Source organism: Argentina anserina, chromosome 3, assembly GCF_933775445.1.
Source record: "Argentina anserina chromosome 3, drPotAnse1.1, whole genome shotgun sequence".
Taxonomy (NCBI): domain Eukaryota; kingdom Viridiplantae; phylum Streptophyta; class Magnoliopsida; order Rosales; family Rosaceae; genus Argentina; species Argentina anserina.
Window position 1 is genome coordinate 6,843,412 of NC_065874.1, and position 22,035 is coordinate 6,865,446.

Genomic DNA, 22,035 nt, shown 5'->3' on the forward strand with positions numbered 1-22,035 from the left:
ACACGGTAGGGGTAGGCAACAAATTTATTTCCAGTAATATATATCAACAAAATGATGTATATTGTTAAAATCTAACACAATTAATACACAACTGAATACATTAACGACATAATAGCTAGTAACCTAGCTAGCATTTTAGAATAATATATATTTGGCTAAAGACACGCTATTAAGAAGGAGAATAGTAAAGTATAGAAGGGAAACAAATGATTAGAGTTGGTTATTTGGTGATGCTTTCGCTTAGGAGAATCTCAAAATCAAAAGATTTAAAACCTAGTTTTTTTCCTTGTCTTGACCAATGGGGATGCTTGAGTCACCCCTAAATAAGCCTAGATCCGCCCTTGTATAAAATACAAAGTGAGACATATAACATTAAACCCAAATTACAAAAAGTAACGTATTCTAAAATAAATTAGTTAGCAAAAGTGTTATATTGACTATTCCATTTGTTTTGACAAAGTGGTGACATAATACTGTCACCATTCTTAGTACTATCTTATTTTACTGTAATAACATTTTTTATTTATGCTTTAAGGCTTCTAAATTTTGACCAAGAAAGCGAATTAGAATACCAAAAACATAGGAAGAAAAGAGACTGAGCCGGGTGCAAACATTTTATCCCGATGAAAGAACGAAAATTCTTTCATCTATATCCTTAACGGCTTGATCCAAAGAGGACATATGCTGACAGAAGTCAACTGACAATTTCATCAAGCAACCAGAATCAAGTAAAACCAAACACTAACAATGTCATCAAGTAAAATCAGATACACATGATACCTTTTGCCAAAGGCCCAAAACTAATTACCAGTGCATCCTATTATAGCAAATGACTACAAATCTATGAACAGAAGCTCCAGAAATAAGCTTCCAAAGCATAAAACCTGACAAGAAAATCGTGATTACTACACAAAAGACAACAATCATGCTTCATGCTTCTCCAAACCCACACAAAAGTGCCGAAGAAATTTAGAAGTTCAGGCCAAAGCTTAACAAAAAAGTGAAAAAGTTGTCACCATACCAAGAGGACAACAACATACATGCTTCAATCCGCTGACTTGATCAAATGCAATGACTCAATTCACAAAGAGTCAGGTACTCGTCATTAAAGCTTTGGTTCTAAGGCCATGTACTCTTATTTCTAGTGAAAATCAGTTTGTCATTCTAGCTCAGGAGGATATTGTGGGGCTGCTAATGAATTAATTGAGCAATTGACAGACCAAGTGTTCCAGGGGCAAATGCTCAGACCTTTGATGTAGAGAACTCAATGGTGGTTACTAATGAGGTTTTAGATGATGTTGAGGGCTCATTCCCCACCCCCTCAATGAGGACAGAAGACAATGCAACTGTGGTTCGTGAGCCGGAGGAATGTATGACTGTTGTTCTTTCTAGATCCCAGCAAAAGAAGCAAAAAAAGAAAATGCGTGACAATTTACTACAAGAACAAGCTTTGGACCATTACCCTGCTCGTAGTAGGGTTCCCACCTCATGTCTCAACCTATGAAGATCATTTTTTGGAATACTCGGGGTATGGGCAACGCCCCCACTCGTCAAGTCTTAAGTAGGATGATTCGCAAATACAAACCTGCTATTATTGGTATTTCTGAACCTTTTATTAATTTAAGTTCACTTAAGTCTTCCTTTTGGCATTCTTTAAAGATGTTTCCAGCAGCTGTGAATGACAGGAGGGACCAACCTCCAAATATCTGGCTCTTATGTGATTAAATTATTCAACCTACTGTGTTACTAGCTACAAACCAGCAGCTCACAATTTCTTGCACTTTGGACAATGTTAATTGTATTTTGACTTGGGTTTATGCAAGAACTACGGTAACAGAGCGTTGTCGTCTTTGGAATGATCTGCATCGTGTTAAAAATGCCTTTGTTCAGGGACCCTGGATAGTGTTGGGTGACTTTAATTGTGTCATGGGTGCTCATGAAAAATGAGGTGGAATTCTTCCCAATGCCGTTTCATGTTCAGATTTTCAGGACATGTCAACTAATTGTGAGTTGGTTCATCTTCCTACTAAAGGATTGTTTTATACTTGGACGAATAGAAGGGGTGTTGGTGCAAGTGTTGAAATGAGGCTTGACCGGTGTCTTAGCAATTTCTCTTGGATGGATGTTTGGCGCAATTTGGAGTGCACTACTATCTCATTTTTCCTCAGATCATTGTCCTCTTTTAGTGTCATTTTCAAAGCTTATACCTAACCAAAGATCACTATTTCGGTTCCATCGCATGTGGCTAGATCATCTAAGTTTTCTTTCTTTGGTGAAAGAGGTTTGGCAGGGTTCTCATTTCTATGGTAATCCAATGTTTGTTTTGGCTTCTAAGCTGCGGACTCTTAAACAACGGATTCGGGTTTGAAATAAAGCTGAGTTTGGGGATGTAAACATAATGGTGGAGAAGTCATTTGATGATTTGCATATAATTCAGCGGGAAATTACTAGCTCGGGTCCTTCTAATGACTTCCTTTCCAAAGAGAGTGTTGCCAGTGCTCAAGTTCATGAGGCTCTTTTGCTTCAAGATAAATTTTTTATGTGATAAATCAAGGATAAAATGGTTTACTGAATGTGACCAAAACTCTTCTTTCTTCCATGCAATAGTTAAAGTTCGGCATCTTAAACAGTCATTATCAACTATGAGAGATGGAAACAATATTATTGATGACCCAAAAGAGATTAGTGATCATATGATAAATTATTTCAATTGTCTCTTCACAGCAAATTCTTTTGTAAGAGACAATGGTCTAGTTTCTCAGGTAATTCCTAATCTCGTGACTACTGAGGATAATTCTATGTTAACAGCCATTCCCACATCTGAGGAAATATTTCAGACTATATGTTCCATGGATCATAATAGTTCTCCTGGTCGAGATGGTTTTGGTGGAATTTTTTTTATGAAGTGTTGGTCAGTTGTTGGTGCAGAGGTAGTCCAAGTTGTTCAGAGTTTTTTCAATACTGGATACATTCTCTCCTAATTCAATTCCAATTTAATGATCTTGTTTCCTAAAATCCCTGGAGCTGACACCGTAACGCAGTTGCGTCCTATTGCTATGACGAATTTTATTTTCAAGCTTATCACAAAGATTTTAGCTGACCGTTTGGGTAGTATTGCTACTCAGATTATTTCACCCAACCAAAGTGCTTTTCTTAGAGGCCGCACTATTGCAAACCCCATTATATTGACTTTAGAATGCATTAACCTCCTGGATTGTAATTGTAAGGGCGGTAACATTGCAATTAAGTTTGATGTGCAAAAGGCATTTGACACGCTTGATTGAGGTTTCTTACTTCGGGTTTTGAAGGCTTTTGGTTTTTCATATCTTTTTTGTGACTGGATTAAAGCAATTTTGGGGTCAGCACACTTATCAATTTTAGTTAATGGTGAGACGGAAGGGTTTTTTCCTTGTTCTCGTGGTGTTCGTCAAGGAGATCCTTTCTCACCTATTCTCTTTTGCCTTGCGGAAGAGGTTTTAAGTAGAGGTCTTACTAAGCTGGCTGAGGATGGACTTATTGATTTACTGTCAGCTCCTTTTGGTATTACTCCACCCTCGCATGTTCTATTTGCATATTACATTATGATTTTTATGCGGGGTACCAAGAGATCTTTGAAGAATATAATGAAGTTTATGGAGGAATATGGCTTGAATTCAGGGCAAAGAGTCAATAAATCTAAATCGCTTGTGTTCCTTAGGAAATATGCTCACCGTAGACGCTTTGTTATCCGGAAAATTTTGGGTGTCAAGCACGGGTCTCTTCCATTCACATATCTTGGGGTTCCGAATTTCCAGGGACGTCCCAAGAGGGTGTATTTTCAGGCCATTGCAGATAGAGTGAGATGCAAGTTGTCCTCTTAGAAAGGTTCTCTGTTGTCGCAAGCGGGTAGACTACAACTTATTCAGTCAGTGATTCAAGACATTTTGGTTTATAGTTTTCAGATTTATGAGTGGCCGGCTGGTTTACTACATGACCTTCAATCTTGGATCAGGAATTTTTTTTGGACTGGAGACCCTTTGAAAATATGCATGCCTCTTGTTACTTGGCGTCACTGTTGTAAACTCAAAGAGGAATGAGACTTGGGTTACGTGATCTATTTGAGGCTAATCGTACTCTTCTAATAAAGAGATGTTGGGAGATGCTCTCCTCTTCCTCTCCAGCTTCTATTTTGCTTAGAGCTCGTTTTTTAAAAGATGATTTCCAACTTATAAAGTCTTACAAGAGATCTTCAGTCTGGTTGGGTCTCAAAAAAGTTTGGCCAATGTTTTTAAATTCTTTGCATTGAAATGTTGGTGATGGTAAGCGAATATCTTTTTGGCAAGATAATTGGTTGGGTGAGTCTCTTGCTACTAGTGTTGGAGTAAGTGTCTCTATTCCACTTCATGCTAAGATGAATGATGTTATTGTTGATTCTCATTGGGTTCTCCCAGTAGATTTTATTTCCTCATTCCCTCAAGTAGCAGAAAAAATTGAGCGTATTGCTCTGCCTAATGCAGACACATCTGACTCTCTTTTATGGCCGCACTCCTCCTCAAGAATTCTGACAGCAAAATAAGTTTTTATTTTCTTCTCAAATCATGGATATGGAGTAAAGCAATTCAACCTCGCAAAACTCTTGTTGTTTGGAAGGCACTTCATGGGCGTTTACTAACTGATGAGGTTTTACAACGGCGAGGTTTTTCACTTCCATCTCGTTGCTCCTTTTGTGGAAGTTATGCGGATCGGGTACACATTTTCTTTTGCATTGTTCTGAAAATTTGGTTTTATGGAAATGAGTTTGTCTTCTATTTTCTCATTCATTCTCGTCTTGGGGTACCCTTGATGAAGTGTTTAATGGTGTTGGTGTTTCAGCGTTCCCAAAACCTAAATGTCAACTTTGGTTTATTTGGATCATTAGGAATCTGATGCGTTTCGAATGTAAGATTTTTAATGTGTTGGAAGCCCAACGTCATCTTTTGAAATTATTCAGAGAGTCTCTCTGCATTCTTTTCATCCTTACATGAATCATCATGATATGTCTATTTTCTCTATTGTTGGTATCTCACAACTATCTGCCAATGCTACCAGCTTCATCTCGTCTTTTAATTAAGTGTTTCTTGGCTGAGAGTTTGTTATTTGCTAGAGGTTTTTATATCTATGGTTTTGCATGTGTGGGTGTACACATGCCGGATTTAGCTTTTATTTATCCTCTTTGTTAGAGTTTACCTGTAATACCCCGATTTTTCGGGTTTGTATTGTAAAAATTCTTGTAAGTCATTTAACTTGAGAATTGAATAATAATAAATAAATAAAAAAGGTACTCGTCATTGTTGTTCTCCATTCCTAAGATTCTTCAATCTAGCAATTAAAGTAGTCCACAGCCTCCGGTTTTCTCTGACTGCGTCATCATGTTCTCCACCACATTATCCATGGATCCATGCTCTTGATATGATCCGTGATTGTTGGAGTTGCAGGAAGCCTCCAACTGCTCAGAATTGACTCTTTGCTGGTTATGTACAATACTTTGATCTGCACAACTAGAGGCAATTATGTTTGGACAAAATTCAGCCATCGGAAGCAACTCTGGTTCACTGCATGTGTCACGTTCAATTACAGAATATCCACTACTAGTTCCAGAATTGGTCTTGAGTTGTGTAGCCGGCTCTACCGCAGTTATCTGATCAATCTCGGAAAAGTGTTCAGACAGCCTGGTAAGTAGAGAGTCTTCCAGAGCACCAAGGATAACTGTACCAACAACCTGCACACTCTCAATTTCATATTCATCTCCATTGTTGACAGAATCCACAAAGCTTTCTGGTTTATCGTTTATTTTTCGATCTCTAAGATTTTCATGACTTGCATCAGTATCACCAAAGTGCATAGCCTCCCGCACATTATTCTTGGATCCTTCCTGTTTTACATACATCTTCAACTAGCTTCTTCTCGCAATCAGTTTCTTCACAGAAAGAAGATTCATCAACTAATGCTCGTAAGTTCAGGCAAGAATTTACAGGATAGGCATCCAAACACGCGTTTTCACTCTCATCTCGAATTTTAGAGAACCTCCGAAACTTCCTTCTACAGTTTCTCTTTCATGATTTAAAAAACATTCAGTATTGATCTTCTCATTGTCGCCTGAAGATTCTGCACCTTGTAATGTCAACTTAGCTTGGCTTCCTACAAAAGACGAGTCATTATTCCGAAAAGAGTTTAAAGGATAGGCAAGACACTCCTTTTCGCTGAAATTTGGCCTTATTAATTTCCTTCTCTTGCACTGCCCAGTTTATCAGTCCCTCACTTCTGGCACTTTCACCACTACTATCACTTTCCACTGTTCGCAACTCATTCCGCCGCTTGAAGTCCAAAACCAGTGTGTTTCAAGGGGGGAGAGAGAGAGAGAGAGAGAGAGAGAGAGAGAGAGGAGCGACGAAGAGGAATCGGAATGGGCTTTTACGGTGGTGGAGCCACGGAGGATCTTATATATAGTGACATGCCCGTAGCGACGTGGCGCACCCTCGACATAAATCTGTGTAAGTTTCTGGTCTTTTTTTAAAGTATGTGTGGCGCACCTATACTAAATAGAGAATGATTGAAAGTAAATATGAGTGTGCGTATGAAAACGAAAAAGCATAGGAGCTTGAACATTGTACCGTAGATACTTTGACTTGAATCAGTGTCGTTATACTATGTTCATGACATGAGATATATAGGTGATTACATGATTATTCTATAATCAGTTGATTTTTTTTGTTTTCAAATTAAAATGAGACTATTATCACTATGTGATATGCATCCAAATCATCGTAAAAACACAAAATATTATGTCGATCGAGAATTTATGTTCGTTTATCATCCAAGTATAGAAGAAGATCAAATTATGATATATCATTTTTAGTAAATGATTGAATTCAATGATTTGTTTAAGAAAAATTCAAATTCAATGATCAAATAGCCTATTAGAAAAAAGAATATAACCATTATACGTTGTCGAGTTGGTAAGAGCATGGTGTCGAATTGGTAAGAGCATGCTAGTAAACACCCATAACTAGGTTTGTACCCCGTCGACTAATGATTTCTAGTTAAGTTCCATAACTTTCTTAATGGTGAGGTGAAGAAACACTTCGATAGAATCTCTCCGTCACATAAATATTTATAGTGAGAGTTTAAAGAAAATAAATAAATAAATTAAAAAAAAGCAAACCATTTATTGGGATTGAGAGTGACGACGCTATACGCAGCCGCGCTATCCTTTAAAATCCTCGTCAGATTCTTCTTCTTCTTCCAGCTTCCAACCTCCCCGACTCAAATCGGCAGCAATGGAATTCGAGGTTAAACTAGTCGGCGCCATAGAGGACTGCTACGTCTCTCTCCCTCTCACCCTAATCCAAACTCTCCACTCCTCCTCCCCATCCCTCCCTCCCGTCCTCGCTCTCCACCTCCGCTCCTCCTCCACCGGCCACCACTGGACCGTCGCTTGGTCCGGCGCCACCTCCTCCTCTCCGGCAATCGAGGTCAGTCAAATTTCTCTATTTCATTTCCTCTTCCACATTGAATCACTGAGAAAATTCCGATTCCGATGATAGGTAGCTCAGCAATTCGGAGAGTGCATATCGCTGCCGGACCGTGCTAGGGTTCAGGTGCGAGCTCTGTCGAGTGTGGACAAGGCGACTCTGGTGACGATCGAGCCGTCTACTGAGGATGACTGGGAGGTTATGGAGCTCAACTCTGAGCTTGCTGAGGCCGCTATATTGAACCAGGTAGTGAAATGTAGCCGATTCGAGGTTTGTGTTTTTGTCTAGTCTCTACGGTTTTGCTTATGATGATGTTGTTTATGCAGGTGAGGATTGTTCATGAAGGAATGAAGTTTCCTCTGTGGCTGCACGGCCGCACTACCGTTACGTTTGTTGTTGTTTCAACATTTCCGAAGAAATCGGTGGGTAAGACGCTATATTTTCGTCCGAAATCAGTGAATTTATTGCAATTGATGCGTCTGTTACGACTTGTTGGTAATATAAATGAAAGAGCTGCAATTTACTTGTTTGTGTAGTTATCTGTAGTGTGTTAGACTGTTAGTTTAGTGGAATTAGGTACTGATATGTGAGATACTGCCAGTGCAACTGGTGGCAGGGACTGAAGTAGCGGTTGCTCCAAAGAGACGTAAGAATGTTAACTCGAATGGGGACGAAATGCTCTCATCACAGCGGGTTACTAAAGCACTACTACGCGTTCAAGATGCTGACAGGAGATTAGTACACCAAAGTAATGTGAAAGGTGTTGAGCTTGGGGTTGTTCTCACCTCTGTTGCTATTATTCATTCAGAAACGGCTAAAAGGTTCTCGTTGCAGTCTCTTGAGTTGGTTGCTATTGTGCCGAGATTGGTACCGAAAGAAAATGCAAAAGATTCTGATTCGGATGGGTTGAGAATGAGAAGTTCAACGACAAAGGAATCTAGTGCGAAAGTTCCAAATGAGAAAAAGGACAATTGTCAAGCAGTAGTTCGGCTGTTGATTTCAGACTCAGTTGCTAAAGGGCATCTAATGATTGCCCAGTCTCTTCGCCTCTACCTGAGAGCTGATTTACATTCATGTGAGTAAATCCTACTCAGTGTTTGATGTGGTTATCAATATTTGGTGTATGCTGGAACAACCTTAATGCAATTTATGTCTAAGGTGATATGAAAATGCTAATTTGATCTTCTTAATCTACATTTATAATATTTTATTGACACTATTACAAAGGACATTTTTTACATGGTTTCCCACTGCAAGTGCTTCTGTGTGTCTGGTCATTGAATGAGATCGTTCTCATGCCTGCAGGGGTATATTTAAAGGGATGTGCTGGTATTTTGAAGAATAACATGCCAATGTGTTCACTCTCACCCTGCCACTTCAAGATGTCTCCCAAAGAGAAAGCTGTTGAAAGGACTGGTCTACAAGTTCTTGACAGGCATAAAACTCGTAAGAAGAATGACATGCTTCTAACACCGGGCTCAAGCACCTATATAGATGTTGTTGATTGGTCATCCCATGACAAAGTTGTTACCGAATTTGCTTGCAAAGAGGATGAAGAACATGCCCATCAGTCTGACAAGGGAAACGGAGTAGAACGTCTTCTTAAAGCTTGGATCCTCGCGCAGTTTGATGGTATTACTTCCAAATCAGGAGAGGAAGTTAATTCATTGATTTTGGGAAATGAAACTTTGCTTCATCTTGAAGTGAAAGGAAACCTGTCTGGGATTGAGGATATGGTTCAGGAATCATCAAATGGTGTCCTGGCCAACAATAGTATGAATCATGAAGTTCCAGTTGAAATCTTGTATGTATTGACAATCTCCAAGGAATCTCAACGTGGCGGAAATGTGTATGAGCTTGTATTTGATGAAATAAACAAAGGCAACAACAATTATCTTGAATCACTTGAAAAGCATATGGGTGAACCTGTGTCCTTTCATTCAGTAAGAGAGAGAATGTCTGACAAAAACATCACTTCTGATATATCTTCCTTGAGCTGGATGGGCACAACTGCTTCTGAAGTTTTAAATAGTAGGTATTTGTATTTCTTTGTGAAGCCCTTTTCTCTCCTTAACTTCATAGACCCTCAGTAAGTCAGTATCTGTGGCTTACAAAACCTTTCAATGATCAATGACATTGAATACTTTGTGTAGGAATTTAGAAACTTGCAATTTTTTCTTTTAAGTAGTTTCAGTATCACAAGATTAATTTTCTGGTCTTTCTAGTTTTTCCATTGACATGTGGGCCCTGTATACTTTAGTTAATTATAGTCCTCCTCACACCTTAAAGGAAGCCTTGGAGTAACCTAATACCTGATGTTTCTCCAACTGTAGGAATGTTGGTGTTGCTAACTCCTGCTTATGGGCTATGGTTCAGTTCACATAATCTTCCTCTCCCTGGACATGTTCTCATTCATGGACCTCCTGTGAGTTCATCATCTCGTGAAATTCACTTTTCCCCGAGTTATGGAACTCATGAAGTGCTGATCACTTGTTTTTTTTTTTCATGAGATATCGTCATTTATGTTGCAAAATTGTTATACTAAGCTTTTTTAGTCCCTTTGATCTGATGTTGGCCAACCGTTGCTTTATCCTGTTAGGGTTCTGGAAAGACATTATTAGCACAAACTGTTGGAAAATGTCTTGAGGAACATGGAGATCTTCTAGCACACATGTAGGTCTTTATGTTTATGAAGTAAAAGATTTGTTTTCTCATTGGTCACTGTGTGATTGAAATGTTACTAGAAACAAATCTTTTTATTTTTTTTTAAAAGATGCTGAATTAGGGAATCATGAAAGGGGCAGTATTGAGGGGTGGGATGTTCTTTTATATAATGCCCTTGTCATTTTTTTCCTTTGCAGAGTTTATGTATCTTGTTCTCAACTAGCCATGGAAAAGGCCTTGACCGTTCGCCAAGCACTCTCTAGCTACATATCTGAGGCCCTCGATCATGCACCATCTCTTGTAATTCTTGATGATCTTGACAGCATTGTTTCATCCTCTTCGGACTTGGAAGGATCTCAACCTTCGACTTCTGTTGTTGCACTAGCAGAATTTCTCATTGACATTATGGATGAATATGGGGTAATTTATAGAGACTATAGTTTCAGTCTCCCAGATATGGTGTTGACCTTATGTCAGCTAAACCTATTGGTTATCTGAACAGGAAAAAAGGAAGATCTCTTGTGGAATTGGCCCTCTTGCGTTCATTGCTTCATCAAAGACACTAGAGAGTATACCACAGTCATTGGCCTCTTCAGGTTTGTTCTTTTTGACTGTGGAATGCACTGCATTATACTTGCAGTAAATGTATGAGATTTGGTCAAAGCAGAGACTTGCTTGTCTAAAGTTAATATTCTGAGTGATGTATTTTTAACTTCTATTATTATTATCAGGTAGGCTTGACTTTCATGTGCAAATGCCTGCTCCTGCTGCCTCAGAGCGCGCAGCCATTTTGAAACATGAAATTCGGAGGCGTTGCTTGCAATGTTCTGATGAAATCATACATGATGTAGCTTCCAAGTGTGATGGCTATGATGCATATGATCTGGTACCTTCTTCTTTGATGACTTCTGTGCTACTGAAAATGTTTTATGTACCATTACACATTATGGTTAAAAGAAAATGATATCCTTGCCGTTGTCGTAATTGTCATTGCCTCTTCTTTCTTCTTTTATTGCTGCAATTCTAGCGTCTCCTGTTGTGATTGGAATATATCTGCAAGTAATCATTTATGTATTTACTTGGTCAATGATGTTTTTTCATTGTAGTTAATTGTGCTTGTATAGTCTTGATTTCAATGTGTCACAAGTTGACTAGTTGTTAGAAATAAATTTGTTTTTTTTAAAACAAGTAGAGGAGCCTTAGTTAAAAAATTTCATCTCCAAATGAAAAACCTCAACTAGTTGCTAGCATCAGCATCCATGAAGCAACATAAATTTTAACAGTCTCACTGTTTCAGGAAATCTTAGTTGATAGAACTGTCCATGCCGCCATTGGTCGTTTTCTGCCTTATCAGTTTGCTTCTGATGAGCGTAAAAAACCCAATTTACTTGCGGATGATTTCTCTCGGGCAATGCATGAGTTCCTTCCAGTTGCCATGCGTGATATCACTAAGTCTGCTCCTGAAGGGGGCCGTTCTGGATGGGATGACGTTGGTGGTCTTGTTGACATTCGGAATGCAATTAAAGAGGTATGAATTGATCAACTGAGTTAAATTGTATATGCATTATTATTGAAGAGCCATCAGAATAAAAAGAGTTTGTTTTGTGACTTTGTCCTGCCATCAGATATTACTCGTCCTCTTTTTAATACATTAATTACAATACTGATTGCTCTCTCTCTCTCTCTCTCTCTCTCTCTCTCAGATGATTGAATTGCCTTCAAAATTCCCAAACATCTTTGCAAAAGCTCCTTTAAGGTTGCGGTCAAATGTATTATTGTATGGGCCACCTGGCTGTGGAAAAACACATATAGTTGGTTCTGCTGCTGCTGCCTGTTCACTACGATTTATATCGGTCAAAGGACCTGAGCTGTTGAATAAATACATTGGTGCTTCTGAGCAAGCTGTAAGTTTGAATGATATATTACAATTAGTGAACCCCTTTGAGATTTCACTGCTTAAATCATTAGAGATAATTATGTCAAAGATAGCTTGTTGATAATGGTTATTCACCATACTATATTTTAAAATAATTTCTAGAAATGAAAGGTTATATCTTCCTCAGAGATTTAATTGTATACTGCTGCTGTCTAGGTCCGTGATATTTTCTCCAAAGCAGCTGCTGCAGCACCATGCATTCTCTTTTTTGACGAATTTGATTCTATTGCCCCAAAAAGAGGACATGACAATACTGGAGTAACTGATCGTGTTGTCAATCAGGTATATATGTTGTTTTTTGGTCCAGCCTTTTTTTGTTGTTTTGTTTATCTTTGTGGCAAACCTTCTTATCATCCTAATAACATGTTGTCACAGTTTCTGACTGAATTGGATGGTGTTGAAGTTTTGACTGGTGTGTTTGTGTTTGCTGCAACAAGGTTAGTTTATCTTCATCGTAGTTTCAAATCTTAATTTCTATCACTCTAAATTTTTAATTTCGTTATTCTTGATATCAGTACTTGGACTAGAGTTTTCCTGGATACTTGCCCACGATTTATCAATTAAACCTTCCATACTATATGATTGTTTCATTATCATTACTACATGAATATTATATAATACCATTGTCTGAGACTGCAATTTTCATGCTAAGCAGTAGACCAGATTTGCTTGATGCTGCACTTCTTAGACCCGGTAGGTTGGATCGCCTTCTGTTTTGTGATTTTCCATCCCCACGTGAAAGATTGGACATTCTAACTGTTCTTTCGAAAAAGGTTAGTAATAACATTCAGATATTTTAGAAGCCATTTTCTCCTTTACTCTTTTCGTCATTTTGGCCCATATATGATATCCTGTAATTACTGTCTATTGTGAGTCGTCCAATATGTTCTTAAATGAGAATCTAGATGTTGCGGCCTATATTGTTCATATATCTGTGGGTCATTGGTCAAAACCAGTGTCTACAGTAGAAAACTACTCTAAGAAAGAGTCTTACGTACATGGTTAAAGCACTTGTATAGGATCTCTTGTTTAGATTTCTTCACTCTTTTTCACATGGCATCTCAGTTGAGCCTATAATTAGCCACTTGAGCTTTTCTTTTGTAGAACGTTTTCTCTTTTCAAATTAGTTAGAGATATAATAATTTTCTTTTGCAACCTGTTTCAGCTACCACTGGACGGTGATGTGGATTTATCTGCCATAGCTGATATGACCGAGGGATATAGTGGTGCTGACCTTCAAGCACTCCTCTCAGACGCTCAGCTTGCAGCAGTGCATGAAATTCTGGATGGTACATATACCAATGATCCAGGGAGAAAGCCAGTTATTTCTGACGCTCTCCTGAAGTCTACTGCTTCCAGGACAAGACCATCTGTTTCTGAGGCTGAGAAGAAAAGATTGTATGACATTTACAGCCAGTTCTTGGATTCAAAAAGATCTGTTGCTGCACAGGTCTGTCTCTCTCCCAAGTGTGATATGTTCTTGCACCAGGCTCGTTTAGATGAAGTATCTCCATTGTGACTAACAAATAATCTGTTTGCAGTCAAGAGGTGCAAAAGGCAAGAGAGCAACCCTAGCATGAGACACGACTGAACCAGCTGATTTGATATTTTTGAGGTAGGGCAAAACATGGCATTCGGTTGGAGGTAGGTTTGGTTTTCCATTGAGTGGCTGATGTTGCCTAGTCATCTTCAAAAAGACGCAAAGAGATGCAAGCCTACATCGTGCGCTATGGTATATGTATATAGGAGGTGCCACTAATACCACCCCAAACTCTCAGATTTTGATGCTACTGGATGGGATCTGAATCATGTGATAATGTAGGAGAAAGTAGGAAAGGGCTTTTCAATTCAAACACCCAGAAGCAATTAGTTTGAAAGAAATCTTCAATAAAGGAGAGATATACATTAGGCATAGCCCGTGTTGCTGACTCTCAGACGAATAATAGTGCTCAGAAGAGTTTAAGATGGATCGCACTGATTCATTTGTCGATCATTAGAATTACAATGTATACAAATTCAAACCTTTGTATAGAAAATTCAAACATTATGTATACATTAGGTAAGTTTATATGTAACGTAGTAGTGCTATGTTACTCCCAGTTTAGAAAATTGAATTGGTAGTGAAGTATATGATGAGTTTCTCTTTTTGAACAGAATGATGAGGATTTGCCAGCCTTTTTTAAGTTATAATCTCTGTTCTGTACAATGATGGTTGTGTATTGTTGGGGACATGTGCTTGATGCCAACCTGTGTAGAGGACCCAAGCTGCTTGTTACCTCGATTAAACCTTACATTCTCTTGAGAAAATGATTTGACTGTGATCAAAGTTTCGTGATTAGAATTCATATACCAACCTCATCATGTTAATTTTGGTATTAAAAGAGATTGTAACAAGACATTTGATTTGAAGAAGCACACGCTAGACATGAAACTAATATAGAATTCCATTACAAGTCAACAAATACCAACCGAGAAAATCCTCCTACAAACTTTTGTGACAAACTTCATTCCGAAACTACCCTCAGACCTTAACCAAATTTACACAATAATACCACCCTGAAATGCCCTCTCTCACTTCTTGCCCCTCTTTGGCTGAACCTTCTTCTTCGCCGGAGACTTGACACTCTTCGGTTTCTTCACAACCTTACTCGCCGCCGGCTTCTTCACCACCTTAGCTTTCACCTCCACCTTCTTCCCCGGCGAAGTCCTCGACGATGTTTTCGCCGCCTTCGAAGCCGGCTTAGCCACCGCCTTAGCCTTGGGCTTCTTCACCACAGCCTTGGCCGCCTTCGGTTTCGCCACCGCCCTGGGCTTCGGAGCAGCAGTTTTCGCCTTGGCCTTGGGTTTAGCAGCAGCAGTAGTAGTCTTGGTCTTGGCGGCGGATTTCTTAGGCTTGGTAGTGGCTTCCGGCTTGGTCTTCTCCTTCGCCGGAGCAGCAGCGGCGGCGGATGAGGAGCGAGGAGGGAGCTTGAAGGAGGCTTTGACCTTGACGAGCTTGCCGGCGGCGACCAGCTTCTTGAGGTTGAGGAGCAGAAGCTTCTTGAAGCTCTGAGGCAACTGCTTGTGCTTCTCCTCCACGAATTTGGTGATGGCGTACTGGCTCGAACCAGTCCTCTCCTTCAGGGCCACAATCGCCTCCGTGATCATCTGCCAAAACGCCGCCGTACTCAGTTCTCCGGTCACTTAAAAAGGCCAAGGCCAAAACGGTAAATTCAGTAATCGGAATCGAAATTTGCATACCTCGACGAAGGGAGGGTGAGCTGGCGGAGCGCGGGCCTTCTTGGCCTTGACGACGGCGGTTTCGGCGGCCATGATATCGGAGCGGTTAGAGAATTTAGAAAACGGGTCGGGTTTGGATTTTGATTTTGGAAAGAGAAGAAAATGAGGATGATGTGAATTGTGTGGGTGGAGAAGGTGGGGTTTATATTGAGTTGGATAGTGAGCGTTTATTGGTGGAGACTGGGGTCACGCGGATCGGGGTCTGGGGTAGAGGTTGTATGAGGGCCGTTGGATAAAATGGTCATCTACGGAGGGATTTGAGTGTTTGGGTGAGGTGCGGATCGAGGAAGCGCTTTTTGGGTTTTGGGGCTCTGGGAATTTGAGAGGGGCTTGTTTTTTGGGTGTGTTTCTGATTGGGATTGTAATGGGTGTAAGTTGGGATTTAGGGGGTGGATTTTGGTGAGGTTTTTATGGGTGTGGAGGTTGGAAGGTAAGGTTTGAAGGAGTGGTTTTTGAGGGGAATGGTTGTGGGGGATTGGGAGGAATTTGAGTTTGAAGATGAAGTGGTCATGGTGAGGGTTGCATTGGAGCTTGTTTGAGTTTGCATGGGTTTTGAGAGAATTCTTTGAAGGCGTTTGCTTGTTCTTGTTGTTGAATGGCTATAGGTTAACTCAGGAGCGAATCAGTTCGAGAATGATGGAATTTCGAAAGCGAGTGAACGAGGAAATATTGATTTACTAACAGCAGCTCAGAGCTAGTTGTTCATTTGCTCTAACGAATGTACATAATACAGGTAATTCAATTTTCTTCTCGCCAAAGTTCTGATCATATTACCATATTAATTTTCCCAACATGTTAAACCGTTTTTTGAGTAATTATTCTGTGTACCCGCCACACCACGTGACATTGTCATGTGGTGTACCCAGTCAATCATATTACGTTATGGTATAATTAACACGCACGCAGTCAAATGGTAAAAGTTTATTTACATATACGAATTAATCAGAAATAATCATTGTAAAAATAGACTAATAACATTAAGGAGGTACGTCACGTAGGATATGTGACGGGTATATAATAATTTCACCCGTTTTTTATGCTCTGGCTTGAAGTAAATCATATAGGAAGTATTTGTACTCTCTAATACTGAAGCATGATCACATATATGTTGATCGATTCCATCTTCTAGTTTTTTGAAGTAGCATCAAATGGATTCACAGGGGCATGCCTAACTTTCTAAGATTGGGAACAAAGGCCTCTGATAGAGAAATCTCCTGCAATTTCCAGATGAAAATAAAGCAGTCACATGCAACACCAAAACCAAATCCTTAGACAATTCCCAATCAGGAGTTGGAACTAAGACATCCCCTAAGCTATAGTATTACCAAATAAGAAAATTCTCTGATGCTCGGACTGCAACAGAAACATGTGTATCCAATGGCGGATCTTAGATCACAATATTGGAGATGCTCAAACTTCTCTACCAAAGAAAAAAAAAGATGTGGAGATTTTCGTTAGTGCTAGATAATTTTATTAATTAAAAAAATTTATACACAAAATTAATATAAATCTCTCATACATACTAAATTTTTTACACAAATTAGTCGATGAATATTTGATCTCTCTAATCGCCTCTTCATTATCTAAGATTCAACATTTTCTTTCTCAATATAAATTGACCAATGAAGACTAAATTGAAGGTTGCAGTTGGTCATGAAAATTTAGAGAAGATATATATGGAAAAATAAATCTGACTATTCTAACTTCCAAACTCTACATTTCTCAGAAAATCATGAATTAATTTAATTTAAAACGCTTTTGTTTTGGCTCAAGATTTTACATAATAGTATAATAGATATAATCTTTGAAAACATACACTGGTAGTAGTGGTAGAGCGCATCGTAGCCTAGGTGGTTGAGGAGTACGTGAGTGACTGAGGGGACACACTATTGAGGTTGTGGAAGAAGTGTGAAGTTGATGAAGGGAGGCAAATCGGAGTCTAGCGGATTTTGGGATGTTTTAGTAAACTCAAGCTAAAGAAATAAAGTTTTAAATACATATTTTTCTTTTGTCTTAGATTGGGAGATGCCTGAGTCACCCCGTGGACTATCCAACCCTGTCTCCTTCTACTTATATGGCAAATGATCATATAAGTGTATTTTGCACAACAAGCAACCGATGGTTCTACTCAATAGGAGTATCAATGGGAGTTCAATCCAACATACCTGTCTCTATTAGTAGATCAAGGATGTACTTCCTCTTACACAGATAGATACCATCACTTCTTCGGGCTACCTCAATGCCCAAGAAGTACTTGAGTGTACCTAGGTCCTTCATCTCAAACTATGTAACTAGATGTTTCTGTAATCTATCCACCTCAACAATATCATTTCCAGTAACTACCATATCATCAACATATACAATTAGGGCTGTTACATTCTCTTGTTGATGTTTGTGAAATAACGTGTGGTCTGAATTACTCTGTCTGTAGCCAATTTTCCTCATGAACTGTGAGAATCTTCCAAACCAAGCACGAGGTGACTGTTTAAGACCATACAAAGACTTTCTCAATCTGCATACAGAGGTAGTTAGAGAAGCGGCCACATATCCAGGCGGAAGATCCATGTATACTTCCTCTATTAGTTCTCCATGAAGGAATGCATTCTTAACATCAAACTGCCTAAGTGGCCAGTTCAAGTTAGCAGCGACATAGAGCAATACCCGAATAGTGTTTATTTTTGCAACAGGTGCAAATGTCTCATCATAGTTTATGTCGTATGTCTGGGTGAACCCCTTCGCTACTAGGCGTGCTTTATACCGGCTTACTGACCCATCTAGATTATGATTCACTGTAAACACCCAGCGATATCCTACAGTCTTCTTGCCATATGGTGGAGGTACAACCTCCCAAGTATTGTTCTTTTGTAATGCTTCCATCTCTTCCTCCATTGCTTTCCTCCATTTTGGATCTCCCAATGCATCATGCACTTTGTTAGGTACTGATACAATAGATATTTGATTCACAAATGACTCATATGACTTAAATAATCTTTTGGTAGATATAAAATTTGCCATAGGATACTTGGCTTTAGTATGAAGGGTAGGTTCATATTTTTTTGTTAGTTGACCCCGAGTAGACCTATTTGGCAAAACATATTGTCTATGACTAACCTCAGATGAGTGATCTTCTGTACCAGGAGAGCATTTTTCAGGGGTATAAACAGATGTACGGGAAACATGAGGGGCAGTTGTGTTGTCAGCTTCCGGTGCCTGAATCTCTCGAGTGACGACCTCCGGTGGTGCATGTGTAGCTGACACGTTGGTAATCTCAACGAAACTTGTTACCATATCGACTGGCTCACTTGTCTCCCCCTCTCCATGATACAACTCTTCAAAATTTGAATTCTCCCCCTGAAGAGCAGTATCAGAAGAGGAAAAATAACTCATGTCCTAAAAAAAGGTAACATCCATAGTGACATAGTACTTCCGGGTAGGGGGATGATAGCACCTGTACCATTTTCTGATGTCCTCTGTACCCAACAAACACACATTTAATTGTCCGGGCATCTAACTTAGAACGCTGATGTTGTGGCAGATGAACAAAAGCAACACAACCGAAAACACGGGCATGAAGATTATGAAAAAAGGGTAATGAGACATGAGATGTAAGCACCTCATAGGGAATTTTCCCCTGAAGGACACGAGATGGAAGACGATTAATGAGGTGGGCAGAAGTAATGACAACATCACCCCAAAGGTATTTAGGCATGTGGGCACTGAAAAGAATACACCGAGCCATATCAAGTAAATGACGATTTTTTCTTTCAGAAACCTCATTTTGCTCAGGTGTGTAAGGACACGTTGTCTGATGAACAATTCTGTGTGTGTTAAAGACTTAAAGAACTCCTGAAAGACATGATTCACATATTCCCCCCCCCCATTATCAGAACGAAAAACTCGAATGGTGGCATTATATTGTGTTTGGACAGAGGTATGGAAGGCACGAAAAGCTGGAAAAACCTCATCTTTATTTTTAAGAAGAACAATCCATGAAAGACGTGTCCAATCATCAATAAATGACACAAAATATCGCATTCCTGACACAATAGACTCTTTAGAGGATCCCCAAACATCAGAATGAATTAATTCAAAAGGAAGAAAACTTTTAGTAGAAGTACTAGGAGAATAAGTAGATCGATGACTCTTGCCCAAAACACATGTCTCACAACATAAACAAGACTCGGTCCACACTAATAAACAAAGTAGGCATGTATTTTTTCATAACACTAAAAGATGGATGCCCTAAGCGACGATGTCATAACCAAACTTCACTTAGTTTGTCAGAAGTAGAGAGTAAAGCGGTCCGAGACTGTCCCCCTGGTTTTTCCCCTGCGTATGTCAGATCCAGATGAAACAACCGGCCCCTCAGGTACCCCCGACCAATTACCCGTCTGGTGAGAAGATCCTGAAATATCACATACATAGGAAAAAAGGTCACAGAGCACTGAGCGTTAGCGTTCAATTGGGGAACATATATCAAATGATGAGATAACGCAGGTACATAGAGTACATTGTTAAGCTCTAAGGTGGGAGTAATACTAACGAACCATGTCTCTAACACGGGAAATGCCTCACCATTAGCATTAGTAACATATGGTATGGGTGGATGGGACAATACGGTAAAATAAGATTTGTCATAAGTCATATGATCAGACCAGAATCAATAATCCATGTATCAAAACTAACAGAGTGAGAAATATTGAAAGCCATACCAATTTGACACGGCCAACAATGGAGGTTGTAGGTGTTCCTCAAACAGTATAATGATCATGCCCAACCACACCATAGATATTTGGTTCCGGAACTAATTGAAGAGCTGCTTTCGCCGGTGGACGATAATTAGGCCTTCTAGGCCTAAGGTGTGGATACAACTTCCAACAAGTCGCACGAGCATGGTTAGTATCATGGAAATAAGAGCAAGGAGGGCGGGGCTGATTCCCGAAGCCTGGTGGTGGTCTTTGTCGATGAAGGGGAGCTGAAAGTGCTTGCGGAGATCGAGCATGAACAATGAGACTGGAAATAACAGTTGGTACCTGAAGAATACTCTCCTGCTGAGACTCATCCTTGCGGATATAGGTGAAAGCGGTGAGTAGGCTAGGTGGTTCGGTCATTCGGAGCAATTTGTCTTTCGCACTGGTATGCTTTGCATCAAGACTTTTCAGGAAATGGTGAACTCGTTCCAGCTCCTTCTCCTTTTGGTACCAAATAATATCCTCTTGATTTTTGATCATGCAAGGACGTTTCACATCAATCTCAGCCCAAATATTCTTCAGTTTGGTGAAATAGTGTGCCACCGGTTGCCCATCCTGGTGTATTGCCAAAGCTGTGCACATTAACTCATGAACCTGTATGAAATCAGAGTCATTAGTATATAAGACGACCAGTGTCTCCCATATTGCCTGCACAGTTGCACATGCCTCCACCAGATCAACTATCTCATCATTCATAGCTTTCCACAAGACAGACATGACAAGACGACCGTCGTCGTCCCATTTATTGTAGGCAACAATATCCGTAGGACTTGGAGCCTTAGTGACGCCAGTAACATGTCCCATCTTGTGCATGCCTCGAAGATGAGCAGCCATCAGTCGCTTCCATTTACGGAAATTGGTTCCGTTGAGTTTAGCGCCGCCAAATGAACCACTGTCAGAACTTTTAACAGATACTTCGAAGGTCTAAGAACCCTCCGTTTCGTGTCCAGAACTCATTGAAAAAGAAACAATGTAAAAAATCAGAGATTAGACAGCAAAAAACACAAGAAATGGAGAACAATCTGTCTCCGGTGCACTTGCACTGACGGTGAATATGCACTGACCGAATCTATCCGAACCGGGTCGGGTCGGGTCACACTGAATCTGGGCTGAGCGATATAAAAAAGCGGGTCGGGCGGTGGAGGCCGACTAGAGAAAAAGAGGGAGAGGACGGCGACTGTGGCGACTGCAGAGGGAGAGGACGGCGACGTTGGGGGCAGCAGCAGCGGCGGAGGGACAACGATGTCGGGTCGACTCTGGAGTGGGTGGCGATTGCGGGCGATGAGCGTCGGTGAGGAGCATCGGTGTGAGCAGCGGTGACGGAGCCGGAAGAACGGAGCGCGGAGGGCAGCGACTTCGGGTCCGAGTGCGGAGCGGGCGGCGACTGCGGGTCGTTAAGCGAGGAGCAGCGGAAAGTCGACGGCGACGTCGAGAGGCGCCGGAGGGCAGTGGTGAGCACGAGAGGGCGACCGGCCGGAAAAACAGAAGAAAAAAGGAAAAAAAAAAACAGAGCCTTCTGGCTCTGATACCAAGTGGAAGTAAGTTGATTATTGCTTGATGTCATTCATACAAAGATTCAACAATTATATATACCTAATTTTAACATAATTTACTCCGTGAATGACGGCCCGTGTTTTACGCCGGATTCACGCCGACAAAAACAATACAGAACTAGTCGAGCATCAAACCACAATCCTATCTCATTCAATAATACTATCACTATCTGAGTATTAGGCCCCTATCTTCAGCAGTAATGAAATGAAATTATCAGATAGTATAACCGGAAGAACTATATATTTTCTTCTTCTTTTTCCCTGAATCACGTCTGAGAAAATGATTCCTCTTTCCCAGTTTAATCTTTGCAACTGTCATACAAGTAATCCAGTACATGTTAAAATGTCTACTGAGATTCATT

At 40.1% G+C, this 22,035-nt stretch overlaps 3 protein-coding genes across 5 annotated transcripts in view; 2 read left to right on the forward strand and 1 right to left on the reverse strand.

Annotated features, from left to right (window-relative positions):
• Positions 1–6,776: 6,776 nt before the first annotated feature.
• Positions 6,777–22,035, forward strand: part of LOC126785675 (proteasome subunit alpha type-5) — a 33,231-nt gene continuing 17,972 nt past the window's right edge. The window contains exon 1 of the mRNA XM_050511301.1: positions 6,777–6,780. The gene's annotated coding sequence lies outside the window, so the exon portion shown is untranslated. The remainder of the gene's footprint in view (positions 6,781–22,035) is intronic.
• Positions 7,223–14,263, forward strand: LOC126785661 (peroxisome biogenesis protein 1). 3 transcript variants are annotated; one of them, XM_050511277.1, is made up of 17 exons: positions 7,223–7,490; positions 7,563–7,736; positions 7,817–7,916; positions 8,092–8,565; positions 8,796–9,521; positions 9,824–9,915; positions 10,090–10,163; positions 10,352–10,574; positions 10,657–10,750; positions 10,886–11,040; positions 11,452–11,682; positions 11,858–12,058; positions 12,247–12,372; positions 12,466–12,527; positions 12,746–12,863; positions 13,256–13,540; positions 13,632–14,263. In XM_050511277.1, exons 1-17 carry the CDS (start codon positions 7,296–7,298, stop codon positions 13,668–13,670), a joined length of 3,369 nt encoding a protein of 1,122 aa, XP_050367234.1. In that variant the 5' UTR covers positions 7,223–7,295; the 3' UTR covers positions 13,671–14,263. The 3 variants fall into 3 exon arrangements, with proteins under 3 accessions (XP_050367234.1, XP_050367236.1, XP_050367235.1); XM_050511278.1 differs by lacking the exon at positions 7,223–7,490 and having other exon boundaries at positions 7,687–7,736; positions 7,817–7,912; XM_050511279.1 differs by lacking the exons at positions 12,466–12,527; positions 12,746–12,863; positions 13,256–13,540; positions 13,632–14,263 and having other exon boundaries at positions 12,220–12,360.
• Positions 14,517–15,465, reverse strand: LOC126785678 (histone H1-like). The gene is made up of 2 exons (XM_050511303.1): positions 15,331–15,465; positions 14,517–15,237 (listed from the first exon to the last, which is right to left on the reverse strand). The coding sequence occupies exons 1-2, from the start codon at positions 15,400–15,402 to the stop codon at positions 14,662–14,664; spliced, it is 648 nt and encodes a 215-aa protein (XP_050367260.1). The 5' UTR covers positions 15,403–15,465; the 3' UTR covers positions 14,517–14,661.

What these genes read in the sequence shown, in the direction of transcription:
- LOC126785661 (XM_050511277.1), top strand. Translation starts at nt 7,296, where the DNA reads ATGGAATTCGAGGTTAAACTAGTCGGCGCCATAGAGGACTGCTACGTC. An exon ending in ACATTATGGATGAATATGGG is followed by an intron (nt 10,575 to 10,656) that starts GTAATTTATAGA and finishes TTATCTGAACAG; the next exon opens with GAAAAAAGGAAGATCTCTTG. An exon ending in TTCGGAATGCAATTAAAGAG is followed by an intron (nt 11,683 to 11,857) that starts GTATGAATTGAT and finishes TCTCTCTCTCAG; the next exon opens with ATGATTGAATTGCCTTCAAA.
- LOC126785678 (XM_050511303.1), bottom strand. Translation starts at nt 15,402, where the DNA reads ATGGCCGCCGAAACCGCCGTCGTCAAGGCCAAGAAGGCCCGCGCTCCG. An exon ending in CTCACCCTCCCTTCGTCGAG is followed by an intron (nt 15,238 to 15,330) that starts GTATGCAAATTT and finishes GCGTTTTGGCAG; the next exon opens with ATGATCACGGAGGCGATTGT.